Source organism: Heloderma suspectum, chromosome 2, assembly GCF_057233095.1.
Source record: "Heloderma suspectum isolate Gila_16-S chromosome 2, 16-S_ref, whole genome shotgun sequence".
Classification (NCBI taxonomy): Eukaryota; Metazoa; Chordata; class Lepidosauria; order Squamata; family Helodermatidae; genus Heloderma; species Heloderma suspectum.
In genome coordinates this window covers 276,073,602-276,090,667 of record NC_139459.1, presented here as the reverse complement: position 1 = coordinate 276,090,667, position 17,066 = coordinate 276,073,602, and the positions used below count along the sequence as shown (strand labels likewise).

General features: G+C 44.3%; 1 protein-coding gene across 2 annotated transcripts in view; it reads left to right on the top strand.

The window, feature by feature from the left end:
* THOC3 (THO complex subunit 3) overlaps positions 1-17,066 on the top strand; it is a 40,841-nt gene that overhangs the window by 10,172 nt on the left and 13,603 nt on the right. The window contains exon 6 of one of the 2 annotated variants that reach the window (XM_084839303.1): positions 2,124-7,237. The exons of the other annotated variant lie outside the window; for it this stretch is intronic. Coding sequence (XP_084695429.1) covers positions 2,124-2,179 — 56 coding nt within the window. The 3' untranslated portion in view covers positions 2,180-7,237. Of the gene's footprint in view, positions 1-2,123; positions 7,238-17,066 lie in introns of those variants that run through there. 2 annotated transcript variants of the gene reach the window in all.

The window sequence follows — 17,066 nt, the reverse complement described above, 5'->3', positions numbered from 1 at the left end:
CAGGCTGCTGCTTACAGATAAGTAAGCAGAGCTCTGCTGAACATTCTGCATTAAAAAAAAAAACAAATTCATTATGCTGGGGGATAGTGGTGGTGGAAATTGTTTCCAAAATATTATTTAAATGTGGGAATAGAAACATCTTGAATTCTGCCATTGTTATCCCTAGCTGCTGGTGCGTCTGTGTCATTTTTTCTGGTTAAGGTCTTTTCCTGCTTCCGGCATTATTCACAGGTAATCACAACCAATCAGGGATCACATAGGACCTTGATTTCATGACACTGTTCATTCGGTTGCATGTGCTGATGTCACTGAGGACAGCTGAAATCAATTCAGAGTGCTTTTTGAATGGGTAAATGTTTTGGAAGAAATTAGTGAAAAAAGGACTATGGGTGGAGTGATGCTTCTCAAGAAAATATTCACTAGTGAGTACTTCGGGTTCAGCCTTAATAATAATGGATTTATGTGATTAGAGATTAAAATACTAGAACAGTTTCAGCTGTTTTGAGACTGGCTTATAAACATCTTGCTCTTCATCAGTTTTTCTCCCTCTCTATACTTTGGACTGTTTCCGAGACATCCAGAGACAATGTTATTTTGATCGAACCCAGTTATACCTCATAGAAATGAACTGTGTACCGTGCTAAGGGATCATCTTATGTACTAACAGTGAATTCAGTTCTCTGAGTGCTGCTCCTTATGTACCCAGAATGGCACCATCCACTCACAAGAGGGAGGTATCAGTAGGCTTAGGGAAATCCTTAAACTTTTCAAAAGTTCACAAAATTTTTAGGGGCGAAAAAATCTAAAGGGGAAGATCTATCCAAAACGGCTCATTGAAGGCTGAGTATTCTCAGTGGTCATGGAATGCTGACTAACTTGCGGGGGGATGGGAGGAGAGGGATAGAATAGAGAATCCTGGAAGAGAGCTTAGCTGGCTGTTTAGAGTCTTAAGTGGCAGCACTGCACACTGCAACATTTTGCTGTAGGTCTTGCTTGTCTTTATATTATTCTGATCCCCTAATTAATGCTGCATTTTTCTCCCAGATTCCATTGTTGGTGGCATTTGGTGACACCCTCATATGCAGAGTACTGGGGGAGCGGGTGCTAGGGCTTGAGGAACTGATGTGATCTGCATCACCACAGAAAGGATTACCGTTTTTGCATTGAACATAGACCTTCACAGTGCCATTCTGTGGCCTGGTTCAGATGTAATGGCTGAACTACAGCACTCCAACCAGGAATGTACTTAGTGCTCACCCACTCCTTCCTCTCCTTGCATGCTGTTATTTCAAACCTCGCTTCCTAGTTCACCCAACCATACTTTCCTGTAATGTCTGAATTGGGCAACTAATGGTTTGCCTCCAAACCAAAATTGGGAACCCACTTCAAACCATGACTTGGCCATTGCATCTGAACTTGGTCGCTGGGTCTTGTTTTTCTCCACATCTCCTTTCAGCTTAAGCTGCATTGCCATTTGTTTGTGGGTGAAATCCTATATCATGTGAGCAGACTCCTGCTCACACAATGGGATGTTCCCCCTCTCTCCTCCCCAATGAAATCCTGACTACCAAAATCTGCTAAGGAGTGTCCCACAGTCCTCCAGGGAAGATGTTGAGGGTGTGTGGGAAATTGTAGGGAAAGGGGGAAATCGCCCCTGCCCCTGCTTTTCACTGGTGGAAGCCATTCTGCAGCAGGATGGACTAAATGGATATAATTACTGAGGTCATCAAATGGGATGCTCCTGGTGGTTCTGCATGGACCTATGGCCTGACTGGACTCCACCTGGAGAAGAGCCATCAATGTGGTGGCCCCCTTTCTGCGGAACTCCCTGCCTCTGGAGGTCAGGCAGGCACCAATCTTCTATTGGTTTTGGTGTCTGCTGAAAACATTTTCAGAAGCCTTCCTTGATTGACAGCCATGGTTTTTATTGGTTTACTGTTTTTATTTTTTTTTAATACAGTGTTTTATTATTTTTATCTTTTATTGCTTACCACTCCAGACTCTGTTTGGATGTGGAGCAGTATATAAATGTTGCAAATAAATAAATATTTTCCTGTGTATATATCAGAATCCTCCCCCATGGCAATATTTTACTGACATGTGCATCCTTCCCTTTCTCTAAGGAGCTCAGGATGAGGTACATGGAACATTTTCTCCTTGCAACAACTGTGCAAGATAGTCTGGCGATGAAATAGTGACATATCCAAAATCTCTAACAGCATAATCCTATACGTGTCTCCTCAGCAGTAAGCCCCATTGAGTTCATGGTCGCTATTAATGATGGTGTGAATGGCAAAGCAAATATCTCATGATCTGGACACTGGACATTGGATCCTGCCAAAACAAATATGGCTCTTTTTATTCAATACTTTCTTTCACCAGCAAGTTTTCAATAATCTTTATCTTTAGATATGCACTTCCAGCTTCATGAAGTCTTTCTTGGCATATTATTTCCACTGGAGGGCAGTGTAGCCCTTAAGTTGTAGAGATCACTGATTTTTGGCAGCTTTTCACCTGAATTGTTCAGCTTGAAACCTGTGTCTTTGCAGTCCTCATCTTTATTTCTCTTTCTATCTAATCCTCTGATAGTTTACTTGGAAGTCCCACTAACTGGCAAGTGAGCATAGGCCTGCCGCCTCTGTCATTCACCACAGCTTTTGGCTACACAAGCATAGAGACCTGCTAGATTTCAAAGTTCTGAAGGAATGAACCCCGGATTCCATGCCCGGCAGGATCTGGGCTAGGACAGCTGTATTAACTGGGTGTTCACTCTGTATCGATCATCTAGTATTCCATGAGGGTCTACATAATGCTTTTGGGCTGGCGTCAGCACCTAAACTGAGAAGTCATTTTCTTGTTGCTGGATTAAGTTGCCGATCTGTCATTCTCCTTTTTAAAGTGGGGTATCGGGGCTCCCTGCCCCATTTCTTCTTTATCTCATAACTGTAGACATCATACGTGCCTATAATATAATATATATACTGCACAGAATAAAGTAAGAGTCAAGGCTTTGCTCCCAGACTTGCAACTAAATACAACTCCCTTTACATTACGTTCCTCTCCCTCAGGGCATAACTTGTGTGTGTGTTTTTGGCGTGTCACTTAAGCACATGTGTGTGTATGCAGGAACACATGCAAGGGTGTGTTTGCTTGCTGCAGTGTTCTATGCTTTGTGCAGCTGCCCTTGCAGAGATTTTTTTTTTGTTAAGGTGATTGATCAGCCCCGGTGTTGAGTCAATTAAAACCCATTCCCCATTTTGCATCAATTGTTCCCTGCCAGGCCAGCTGCTACATTATTACAATCTGTTAGCAGCCTCTTCAAAGTGCTGAGATCAAACGGCTGCAGTCCATGAATTATGGAGATGCTAATGCTGTTTCCCCGCAGGAAGCACCACTGGCATGGTCTGTCTGGTACCCAGCCTCTCTTTGGAAAGGAAGACAGTTCTCTGCAGGGAATGAGGGAATCCATCAGACACCCTGGTTTTTGTTGTTGTTCATGGGAGCACTAAAATACTTAGCTGATTTGCATGGAGTGTATAGTTGGACATAAGTTAAGCCCTTCCAGTGGCGTTTGCGCTAAAATTGTAAGGGAGGGGAGCATGGATCAAAATCAGCCTTGGCAGACCAGGGGTGGGAATGTACTCGAAGAGTCTAGCCCCCCTCCCCAGGACTCAGGTGGGATTGGAGGGAGGTAAGATGAGGCTGGAATTGGTACTGCTCTTTACTGTCTCCTATCCAAATGACACAATGCTGTTCAGGTGATCTGTAGGATGCCTCTTGTAGGCTGCTGTGCTTAGCCTAGCCATCCCTTGCTTGCTTGCTTTGGATGACTACCTCTGCTCTGTTACCATTTCTTTATCTGTGTATGGGATGAAACAGCCTTGATGAAAGAATTAAAAGATTCCTCATCCTCTGGGATCAGTGTTCAATGGGAAAGGCTGGTGTAAACTATTACAGAAGCTGAAGAATAGTAACGTAATTTTTTTGGAGCTGGGAGGAAATGGGGATGAATCCCTTCATGGTTCCAATAATTTCAAATAAGACACTTCCTACTTTAAGAATTTAAGAAAAAGGGACATTTACAATCATAAACACAGTTTACTGGAGGAGAAAATGCAAACAATGAGGTCTTTCAATGTTAGAAGTTAGAAATTCATATAAAGTACTGTGGGGTGAAGGCATGGGCATACTAAAGAGAATCTGGAGTAAGAGCTGTGTGGGGATATGACTAATTATGTTCTTTAAGAGGCACTCAGTATAAAACATTGCAGTGATATATTACACCTCCAAGATTGAATGAGATCTTTTAAATTGGTCCAGTTAAATGCTGGGTGTGTAAAAGTGATCTTGCTGATTTTTTTCTGCATATGGTGGGTTTCTCCATTTGCTTAAAAGATATTAAAGCCAAATTATTGAGGCAGTTTTTCAGACTGGATATAAAAGGCTAAAGCCTGAATTCTTAATTATGCTTCGAATGTTTTTGAAGAAAAATGCCAAATGTTAAATGTATTGTTACAAAATCTCATACGTGGTAAAGCTACACATCAGCCTTCCCCAAGCTGGTGCCCTCCAGATGTTTAGGACTACAACTCCACCTATCCCTTACCATTGGCCATGTTCGCTGGGGGTGGTGGGAGTTGTAGTCCAAAATATCTGGGGGGTATCAGCTTGGGGAAGGTTGCTATACACACTTTGTTGTTGTTGTTGTTGTTGTTCAGTCGTTCAGTCGTGTCCGACTCTTCGTGACCCCATGGACCATGGCACGCCAGGCCTTCCTGTCCTGCGCTCTCTCCCGGAGCGTGCTCAAGTTCATATTCATTGCATCCGTGATGCTATCTAGCCATCTCATCCTCTGCCGTCCCCTTCTCCTTTTGCCTTCAGTCTTTCCCAGCATCAGGGTCTTACCTGAGAACAAGTCCCACTGAAGTCAGTGGGGCTTACTTCGGAGTTGACATGGATAAGATCACACTGTTAAGTCACTGCTAAAATTACATGCTAGATAGGGAGAAGCTATGTCCACCTCAATGGATAATTAAGGTATTAGTCACTGCAGAAATGGATATATCCTGACAAGGTTTGTCATTGTAAGAGATGACTTTTTCAGTTAATTTAGATGAAAAATGGATTTAGTTTCTTACATATTGAAATTTTCAGTGTCAAGTTGGAGACACATTTTGCAAGTTCATTGGGGTTTATTTTGTTCCTTTTAAAATAAAATGTGTTAACTTTTTTAATCATTGGGCAATTTCCAATGCAACACAAATGGCAACATAAATTATGTTGCGCTAGTGTAGAATCATAGAATAGTAGGGCTGGAAGGAGCCTACAAGGCCATCGAGTCCAACCCCCTGCTCAGTGCAGGAATCCAAGTCAGAGCATCCCTGACAGATGGCTGCCCAGCCTCATCTGGAATGCCTCCTGTGTGGGAAAGCCCACCACCTCCCATCATTCCAGCTATTGGTATTGCACTAGAGGTAAATGACCAATGCCAATGCCAATAGCTGGAATGATGGGTTTTCCAAAGAATCCCGTCACGCTAACTATTGTCATTCCACTAGGTGTCACTTGCTGTAGCGCCATGTGTGTGTGACTGCAGAAGGTAGCTGTTTTATTACCCTATTGAAGAAAAAACAAACAACAAACAACATTAAATTATATTGGACATATTTAGAAAAGGAACTCAAAGCTGCCAATGGTATTCCCCGTAGTAACCTATGGCTGCGAGAGCGGGACCATAAGGAAGGCTGAGCGAAGGAAGATAGATGCTTTTGAACTGTGGTGCTGGAGGAAAATTCTGAGAGTGCCTTGGACTGCAAGAAGATCAAACCAGTCCATAGTCCAGGAAATAAAGCCAGACTGCTCACTTGAGGGAATGATAAGGCAAAACTGAAGTACTTTGGCCACATCATGAGAAGACAGGATACCCTGGAGAAGATGCTGATGCTAGGGAAAGTGGAAGGCAAAAGGAAGAGGGGCTGACCAAGGGCAAGATGGATGGATGATATTCTGGAGGTGATAGACTCAACCTTGGGGGAGCTGGGGGTGGCGACAGCTGACAGGAAGCTCTGGCGTGGGCTGGTCCATGAAGTCACGAAGAGTTGGAAGCGACTGAACGAATCAACAACAACAAGCATGACCATACTTGAAATACTGTGTACAGTCCTGGTTTCCGCACCTCAAAAAAGATAGTGCAGAGCTGGAATGGTTACGGAAAAGGGCAACCAAAATGATCAAGGGGCTGGAGCAACTCGCCTTCGAGGAAAGGTCACGATCTCTGGGACTGATTGTTGTTGTTGTTCAGTCGTTCAGTCGTGTCCGACTCTTCGTGACCCCATGGACCATAGCACGCCAGGCCTTCCTGTCCTGCGCTCTCTCCCGGAGCGTGCTCAAGTTCATATTCATTGCATCGCTGATGCTATCTAGCCATCTCATCCTCTGCCATCCCCTTCTCCTTTTGCCTTCAGTCTTTCCCAGCATCAGGGTGTTTTCCAGAGAGTTTTCTCTTCGCATTAGGTGGCCAAAATATTTGAGCTTCAGCTTCACTATCTGTCCTTCCAATGAGCACTCAGGGTTGATTTCCTTTAGGATTGACTGATCTGACCTCCTTGCAGTCCAGGGGACTCGTAAGAGTCTTCTCCAGTGCCACAGTTCGAAAGCATCGATTCTTCGGCGCTCAGCCTTCCTTATAGTCCAGCTCTCACAGCCATACATTACTACTGGGAAAACCATAGCTTTGATTAGACGGACCTTTGTTGGCAAGGTGATGTCTCTGCTTCTTACTATGCTGTCTAGGTTTGCCATAGCTTTCCTCCCAAGGAGCAAGCATCTTTTAATTTCATGGCTACAGTCACCGTCTGCGGTGATCTTGGAGCCCAAGAGAGTAAAATCTGTCACTGCTTCCATTTCTTCCCCTTCTGTATGCCAGGAAGTGATAGGGCCAGATGCCATGATCTTAGTTTTCTTAATGTTGAGTTTCAAACCAGCTTTTGCACTCTCCTCTTTCACCCTCAACAAGAGGCTCTTTAGATCCTCTTCGCTTTCTGCCATTAGGGTGGTATCGTCTGCATATCGGAGGTTGTTGATAATTCTACCAGCAATCTTAATTCCGACCTGTGATTCATCCAACCCGGCATTTCTCATGATGTACTCTGCATATAAGTTAAATAAGCAGGGTGACAATATGCAGCCTTGTCGTACTCCTTTCCCAATTTTGAACCACTCGGTTGTTCCATGTCTGGTTCTTACTGTTGCTTCTTGACCCTCGTACAGGTTTCTCAGGAGACAGGTAAGGTGGTCTGGTACTCCCATCACTTTAAGAATTTGCCACAGTTTGTTGTGATCCACACAATCAAAGGCTTTAGCATAGTCAATGAAGCAGAAATAGATGTTTTTCTGGAATTCTCTTGCTTTCTCCATGATGCAGCGAATGTTGGCGATTTGATCTCTAGTTCCTCTGTCTCTTCGAAACCCAGCTTGTACTTCCGGTAGTTCTCGGTTCACATGCTGCTGAAGCCTAGCTTGTAGGATTTTGAGCATCACCTTGCTGGCATGTGAAATGAGCGCAATTGTGCGGTAGTTTGAACACTCTTTGGCGTTGCCCTTCTTTGGAATTGGAATGTAAACTGACCTTTTCCAATCTTGCGGCCATTGTTGAGTGTTCCAAATGTGTTGGCATATTGAGTGCAGCACTTTAACAGCATCATCTTTTAGGATTTTAAATAGCTCAGCTGGAATACTGTCATCTCCGCTAGCTTTGTTGTTACTAATGCTTCCTAAGGCCCACTTGACTTCACTCTCGAGGATGTCCGGCTCAAGTTCAGTGACCGCACTATCATGGCTATCAGGGACATTCAGATCTTTCCTGTATAGTTCTTCTGTGTATTCTTTCCACCTCTTCTTAATCTCATCTGCTTCTGTTAGGTCCCTGCCTTCTTTGTCCTTTATCATGCCCGTCTTTGCACAAAACGTTCCCTTGAGATCTCCGATTTTCTTGAAGAGATCTCTAGTCTTTCCCATTCTGTTGTTTTCCTCGATTTCTTTGCATTGTTCATTTAAGAAGGCCTTCTTGTCTCTCCTTGCTATTCTCTGGAACTCTGCATTCTGTTGGATATCTCTTCCCCTTTCTCCCTTGCTTTTCTCTTTCCTTCTTTCTTCAGCTACTTGTAAAGCCTCCTCAGACAGCCACTTTGCTTTCTTGCATTTCTTTTTCTTTGGGATGGATTGAGTTGCTGCCTCCTGAACAATGTTACGGACCTCCGTCCATAGTTCCTCAGGCACTCTGTCTATCAGGTCTAATCCCTGAAATCTATTCCTCACCTCCAATGTATATTCATAAGGGATATGATTTAGGTCATACCTGAATGGTTTAGTGGTTTTCCCTACGTTCTTCAATTTAAGCCAAAATTTTGCAAGAAGCAGCTCATGATCTGAGCCACAGTCAGCTCCAGATCTTGTTTTTACTGACTGTATGGAGCTTCTCCATCTTTGGCTGCAAAGGACATAATCGATCTGATTTCGGTATTGACCATCTGGTGATGTCCATGTGTAGACTGATTAGCTTAGAGAAAAGGTGAGTAAGAGGAGACATAACAGATGTACAAAATTATGCATGGTGTGGAGAAAGTAGATATGGAGATGCTTCTCTCATAATACTAGAACCCGGTGTCAACGTGTGGAGCTAAATAGTAGGAGTTTCAAGACAGATTAAAAGAAGTACAGTGCATAGTTAAAACTATGGAATTCACTACCACAAGATGTAGTGATGGCCACTAAGTTGGATGGCATTTAAAGGGGTTTAGACAAATTCATGAAGGATAAAGCTGTCAATGGCCACTAGTCATGATGGCCACACATTACCTCCAGTATTGGAGCAGGATGCCCATGTATACCAGTTCCTGGGGAACATGAGCGGGAGGGTGCTATTGCACTCATGTCCTGCTTGTGATTGGCCACTGGTATGGGCCTTTGGTATTTCACCATGGCTCTTATGTTCTTAAGGGTCTTGTAGTACTGTAAAGCTGAACAAATTTATTATGGCATAAGCTTTTATGGACTAGAACCTACTTCATCAGATGCAGGACAATATGGTTGTTTTTGTTCGCGGCTGCTGGATGTTTTTTTTTTTTTAAATGCTGCATTATATATTTTTGTTCTTATGGTTTATCACTGTATTGTAATGTTGTCATTGTAAGCTTGCCAGAGAACTTGGTTATTGGGCAGCATATAAATACTGTAAATAAATAATGGCATCTTTCACATAATACGAGAGCGTTGCATTAACTTTCTGGCCCTATGTCATGTTGACATACAAAAGTAGCTTTTCCCCGGTCAGGCTATTTGTTTATCTAGCCCAGTGTTCTCTGACTGTGGCTCTCCAGGGCCTTGGCAGAGAAAGGGTTTCACATCACCTGCTCCCTGATCCTTTTAACTGGAGATACCAGGGAGGGACCTTAAACCTGCAACCTTTGGCTTTCAAAGCATGTGCTCTACCTGTGAACTATGCCCCCCCCCCACTTCACTAGGCTTCTCTAATCCATAATATCGCAATAGAGCAGCCTTAGCCTGGTGCTCCCCAGATGTTTTGGACCAACTCCCATCAGCCCCAGCCAACATGGCACATGGTCAGGAATTAGGGTGGCCATGCATCCTTTTACAGAGGAGAGCCCTCTATTTGAAGGGCTGCCCTGTCCAATTCCAGTTTAATGATAAAAAACCATCAGAACTGTTGCCCATCAAGAGTTAGCACCTGGATTGCAGACTAAACAGGCAGGCACACATGTCACCTGATCACAGCCTTCCACACTAAGGTGAAGTTTAATGTATTTTTATTTAAATTATAACCATTTCTAAAGGTATATCTGACATATAAATTAGTATATGCAAATGTTATACAAATTTGAGCCCTCTTTTGGGTGATGTGATTCCTCTTTTTTGGTGATTCATAAGGGGCCACACCTACAACTTCTAGGGAGTTGTAGTCCAAAAGATCTAAAGGGCCCCAGATTGTGGAAGGCTGCATTAGAATGTTTGACTTCACTCTCTGGCCCGTTGTGAAATGACTCCAAATTTGACCAGATCTGATTTTCCTCATTCTGCTTGGCATTTTTGTTAATATTTCTGCTGTGCCTCATTATTATTGCCAACATGCGGTAGTATCATCAGGGTGATAATTTTTCATGCCAAAGGCCTACTGATTCCAGCATCCTGTTTTTCACAGTGGACACCCAGATGCCTCTGGGAAGCCCCCAGGAAGGACATGAGGCCAAGAGCCCCCTTCCGCTGTTGCTCCCCAGCAACTGCCAAGTCTGAGGCATAGAGTCGTGTGGCGCCAGGTAGCCCTGCCATGACACACTATACACCATCAGAAGTGAGGCCTTTCTCAAACTGCTTCCCACTGCTTAGAAATCATTGTTTCTAGCAGCCTATTTGGGACAGGAAGAAGTAAAAGCAGAGCTGGCAAAGGAAGTGAGACCTGGAATGTGCACGTGGAGATTCTAGCTTGTGGCTCTCCGTGGCAGAGGATTCTGGCACAGGAGAGCCAGCAGAGGAAGATGGGGTGGGGCGTACATTGGGATCAATACAAGAGTGTTGCTGCAGCTCTGGCTCAGACCAGGATTCTTAGCAGGCGGCACATTTCCATCGCTCTCCATGGCACTAATCATAGCGATTACTTAATTCTATTCCAAGCAGGGCTGTGCCCTCAAGCCCAAAGAACTGCAATTATCCTCTCTCCCTCTAACTGCTGATTTCACCCTTGGGGCAATCAGCTCCCTTTGTCTTCCACCAGCCTTAGTGCTGCCCTCAGGAATCTGGCAGGCAAACACAAGGCCCATGGAGCTTCCTGCCAAGCACAGGCAGGCGGTGTTTCTGCCTCATCTTTCCAACGGCTCAGTCACATGTGGCTTTTCCTCTGCTGTGTTCACATGAACCATGTGTGCGGTACTCCTGTAGGCCTTATTCTGAGCGCGTAACTTCTGAACCAGTCACACAGGGTTTTTTTTTAGGCACAGGGATGCAGTTCCCCTCAAAGGAAATGATGGTTAAGAGAAAACCTGTGAGGCTATCCCAGAATTCTTCCGTGCTTCCCATTTTTATATAGAAGGAGGCCCGTTTCTTTGTGTGATGGATGCTGGGGCATCCAGAAAAGTACCTGTGTAGCTCCTACTGTTACAATGGTCCGATGTGCTTCCCTGCCCAGTTTCTCTTTCATTGGATGTTTAGTCCTTTAGGGGCGTATTCAATGTTAGTCCTATTTAAGAGTAGACCCAGTGAAATGAATGGGATATATGTTATACTACATTGGATACAACCCTTAGGTGGTAAGCCTCAGGGCAGGGCCTATGTCTTTTTCATGTTTGTTTTATAACCAGCACCTAGTTCAGGCATGGGCAACTTGTGGCCCTCCTGATGTTTTGGCCTCCAACTCTATGTTCCTCCCCATTGGCTATGACTGATGGGAGTTGTAGGCCAAAACATCTGGAGGGCCACAAGTTGCCCACCCCTGGACTAGTTACTGTAGTTGACTCTCTAGAAATCATTTAATAATAATTAATAATAAACAGTGAATAGTATTAGGCTAGCCTTCCTCAACCTGTCCTCCAGACATTTTGGACCTCAACTCCCATCAGCCTAAGCCAGCATGACCAATGATCAGGAAGCTGGAAGTTGCAGGACAAAACATTCTGGGGGCATCAGGTTGGAGAAGGCTGCATTATGTACTTCTGTAGCCATTGTTCAGGAGGATGTGTCATCTTTTGTTGTTGTTCAGTCGTTCAGTCGTGTCCGACTCTTTGTGACCCCATGGACCATAGCACGCCAGGCCTTCCTGTCCTCCGCTGTCTCCCGGAGCGTGCTCAAGTCCATATTCATTGCATCGCTGATACTATCTAGCCATCTCATCCTCTGCCGTCCCCTTCTCCTTTTGCCTTCCATCTTTCCCAGCATCAGGGTCTTTTCCAGGGAGTTTTCTCTTTGTATTAGGTGGCCAAAATATTTGAGCTTCAGCTTCAGCATCTGCCCTTCTAATGAGCAGTCAGGGTTGATTTCCTTTAGGATTGACTGACTTGACTTCCTTGCAGTCCAGGGGACTCGTAAGAGTCTTCTCCAGCACCACAGTTCGAAAGCATCGATTCTTCGGCACTCAGCCTTCCTTATAGTCCAGCTCTCACAGCCATACGTTACTACTGGGAAAACCATAGCTTTGATTATACGGACCTTTGTTGGCAAGTTGATGTCTCTGCTTCTTACTGTGCTGTCTAGGTTTGCTATAGCTTTCCTCCCAAGGAGCAAGCATCTTTTAATTTCATGGCTACAGTCACTGTCTACGGTGATCTTGGAGCCCAAGAAAATAAAATCTGTCACTGCTTCCATTTCTTCCCCTTCTATATACTAGAAAGTGATGGGGCCAGATGCCATGATCTTTGTTTTTTTAATGTTGAGTTTCAAACCAGCTTTTGCACTCTCCACTTTCACCCTCAACAAGAGGCTCTTTAGATCCTCTTTACTTTCTGCCATTAGGGTGGTATCGTCTGCATATCTGAGGTTGTTGATAATTGTCCCGGCAATCTTAATTCCGACCTGTGATTCATCCAACCCGGCATTTCTCATGATGTACTCTGCATATAAGTTAAATAAGCAGGGCGACAATATACAGCCTTGTCGTACTCCTTTCCCAATTTTGAACCAATCGGTTGTTCTATGTCCGGTTTTTACTGTTGCTTCTTGACCCTCGTACAGGTTTCTCAGGAGACAGGTAAGGTGGTCTGGTACTCCCATCTCTTTCAGAATTTGCCAGAGTTTGTTGTGATCCAGACAATCAAAGGCTTTATTGTAGTCAATGAAGCAGAAATAGATGTTTTTCTGGAATTCTCTTGCTTTCTCCATGATCCAGCGAATGTTGGCGATTTGATCTCTAGTTCCTCTGCCTCTTCGAAACCCAGCTTGTACTTCCAGTAGTTCTCAGTTCACATACTGCTGAAGCCTAGCTTGTAGGATTTTGAGCATCACCTTGCTGGCATGTGAAATGAGCGCAATTGTATGGTAGTTTGAACACTCTTTGGCATTGCCCTTCTTTGGAATTGGAATGTAAACTGACCTTTTCCAGTCTTGTGGCCACTATTGAGTGTTCCAAATTTGTTGGCATATTGAGTGCAGCACTTTAACAGCATCATTTTTTAGGATCTTAAATAGCTCAGCTGGAATACTGTCATCTCCTCTAGCTTTGTTGTTAGTAATGCTTCCCAAGGCCCACTTGACTTCACTCTCGAGGATGTCCGGCTCAAGTTCAGTGACCACACTATCATGGCTATCAGGGACATTCAGATCTTTCCTGTATAGTTCTTCTGTGTATTCTTTCCACCTCTTCTTAATCTCGTCTGCTTCTGTTAGGTCCCTGCCTTCTTTGTCCTTTATCATGCCCGTCTTTGCACAAAACGTTCCCTTGATATCTCTGATTTTCTTGAAGAGATCTCTAGTCTTTCCCATTCTATTGTTTTCTTCGATTTCTTTGCATTGTTCATTTAAGAAGGCCTTCTTGTCTCTCCTTGCTATTCTCTGGAACTCTGCATTCAGTTGGATATATCTTCCCTTTTCTCCCTTGCTTTTTGCTTCCCTTCTTTCCTCAGCTTCTTGTAAAGCCTCCTCAGACAGCCACTTTGCTTTCTTGCATTTCTTTTTCTTTGGGATGGATTGAGTTGCTGCATCCTGAACAATGTTACGGACCTCCGTCCATAAAATACATACATACATACATACATACATGCTCCAGTGTGAGGAAGTCCTTAGCAGAAGAAAAATGTCATCTGATTTACATTATAGGATGGGTGAAATAAACCACTGATGTAAGGATCCATGTAATACTGTCACTTAAAGACTGAATAAAATGTGAAATATAGATGAATATCAGCAGACACAACAGATGTTAAACTGATGCACAATAATGCTAAAGATACTAAAATACATCCATATGTTCGTGCAATGATATTATATAGTTTCTGAAATGCTCTCGCTGATAGAGTGGTTCCAGACTTTTTGTGACAAAGATGGAAGAAGTGGTGGGCAAACATGGAAAGGTTACAAGTGGAAGATGATGTGTGGAACTACTCCCTGCCTGCCTGTAAAACTTAATGAGGCAGAGCAACTTCATGATAAAAACCTCATCCGGAAGCACTCATAGTTTGCAAACCCACTATTGCTAGTGTGTGCCCATTTCGATTATCACGTATTTGTTTACTATCACTTGTCTTTGATGGCAAGAACTGGGTTTCTATGGCAGGACCACAAAGCCCGTTCCTAGAGCATTTTTCCCCCATGAAAAAGTTCTAGGTATCAGTGTGGGATGTCAGGAACCATCAAGATTGTGGATTAGAAGATGGAGCAGGGCTGGAACCAAGGATTTCTGGATGGCTGGGTGGTCAGAGAATTGAGGTTTCTGGCGGGGAGTGATCTTAGGGACATGTTGCAAAATATAGCATATTCACCAATGTTTATGGTTCCCAACGCATTTCGAGCATGTCTCTTTATGAAGGGCAATCCTCATTTCATCCACAGCTTTCAAATAATACTCAATTCTAAGCATTATTTGGATGTTGTGGATGAAATTAAGATTGCTTTTGATAAAGACACATGCTCGAAATGTATCAGGAACCAGCTGTCTTTTTTGTCTTGTTTTGGCTTTTACAGCTGTTTTTTTTTTAAATTTGCTTTGTTGCTGCTTTTGAAAAAGCCACCCCCCCCCCCCGATTCCTAAGCAAACTTAGCAGTGATGGTATAAAAAGGAGAGGTCCTCTTATGGATCAGTATCTGGTTAAAGAACAGAAAGCAGAGAGTAGGAATAAATGGTAAATTCTCCCAGTGGAGGGAAGTAAATAGTGGGGTCCCACAGGGATCTGTATAAGGATCAATGCATTTCAACCTGTTCATAAATGATCTGGAATTAGGAGTGAGCAGTGAAGTGGCCAAGTTTGCTGATGACACCAAATTATTTAGGGTGGTTAAAACAAAAAGGGACTGTGAAGAGCTCCAAAAGGATCTCTCCAAACTGGGAGAATGGGCATCTAAATGGCAAATGTGGTTCAATGTAAGCAAGTGTAAAGTGACGCACGTTGGGGCAAAAAATCCCAACTTCAAGTATAACCTGATAGGATCTGAGCTAGTGGTGACTGACCAAGAAAGAGATCTTGGGGTTGTGGTGGACAGCTCGATGAAAATGTCAACCCAGTGTGTGGCTGCTGTGAAAAAGGCAAACTCCATGTTAGGCAAAAGTAGAAAAGAAATTAAGACTAAAACTGCCAATATCATACTGCCCTTATAGAAATCTGTGGTGCAACCACATTTGAAATACTGGGTCCAGTTTTGGTCAGCACACCTAAAAAAAGGTATTGTAGAGCTGGAAAAAGTGCAGAAAAGGGCAACTAAAATGATCAAGGGGCTGGAGCATCTCCCCTATGAGAGGAGGTTACATCAGCTGGGATTGTTTAGCTTGGAAAAAAGGAGGGTAAGGGGAGACATGAGGTGTACAAAATTATGCATGAAGCTGTTTGGTGGGAGATTCAGGACAGATCAAAGGAAGGACTCCTTCACACGGTGCAGCGTTAAACTATGGAACTCGCTACCACAGGATGTAGTGGTGGTCACCAATTTGGCTTTAAAAGGGGGTTAGACAACTTCTTGGAGGAAAAGGCTATCAAAGGCTACTAGTCTTGATGGCTATGTGCTACCTTCAGTACCAGAGGCAGTGAGCCTATGTACACCAGTTGCTGGGAAACATGGGTGGGAGGGTGCCATTGTGCTCATGCCCTGCTTGTGGGTTCCTGATCAACAGCTGGTTGCCCATTATGTGAACAGAATGCTGGACTAGATGGACCCTTGGTCTGATCCAGCAGGGCTCTTCTTATGTTCTTATGAGTGTGTTGTTTTTAGCTGATGAAAGCATGTGCTAAGGCCCCTGAAATGCTCTTGGGCAAGAGCTGGATCTGAGTGAATGATGTGTGTGTGTGTGTGTGTGTGTGTGTGTGAATGAGAGAGAGAGAGAGAGAGAGAGAGAAAGTGTGTGTGAATTGTATGTTGTACGCGAGTTGTAGGTGAATGTGTGTATATACACATTTGTGGCTCCCGCCACCCCAGTGGATGCCTGATGTGACCCTTGGGGCTGAAAAGGCTGTAAAGGGGGTTAAATGTTACCCTGCTTTGCAGAGGGAGAACTGAGGCACACAAGGAGGCCATGACTTACCCAAAGTCACCCAGCAGCAGTAGCAGCAAGCCTGCATCTGAGCCAGTTGAGCTCTTGGCCCTCCTGCCTTGTATTGCTGCCTTGCACAGCTCTGATGATGCGGCTGGAGAACAGCTGTACTCTCTGCCATCCCTTCGTTAGCGTATGGCCAGCACCGTAGGACCCGGCAGGAGTCTGGCCTGGAGTATGACAGCCGCCTGGCGCCTAGTGCTGTCAGTCTGACACAAGCTTGCCAGGAAGGTTTGCTCTAATATCGGAAATAATTCACTTACCTCTCCTGAGCTGGATGGCTCCTTCTGTACCTCTCATGAGGGGGATCCATGCAGTATTCAGGATTATATGGACCATAGGCTGAACCACATTCTAGGGCTCACACAGCCCCAACCTTGATGCAGTTAATTCAGCAGAAGTTATACGGAGCCTACTGGACACCACAAAGACTGCATGGTAAAAGGTTGTCTCCCTGGCCATTTGGGCACTGGAGGCAGCACCACAGCTCTCCCCAAGTTGAAGGCTGCCATGTCAACCTTCATGGTATTCTATATAATGATACCACCACCACGACTGCCGCTGCCACCACCACCACCACCACCGCAAGACACTTGACACAGGGCAATGTACAAATTTATTTTATTTTATTATTTCTTCAAAGACTAGTTAGAGCAGAATGGTCACCATAGGGTGGATGGATGGAGCCCCTCGAATCTTCCCTGCCCCCTTGGCCTGCATCCTCCAACCCACACAGGCAGGGAAAGGGGAGTCACCGGCTCCCTGCTTGCCTCTGGGTTAAACAGAAGGCTGAAGGGGGCATTGGCAATGGCTTAGATATGGTGCACTC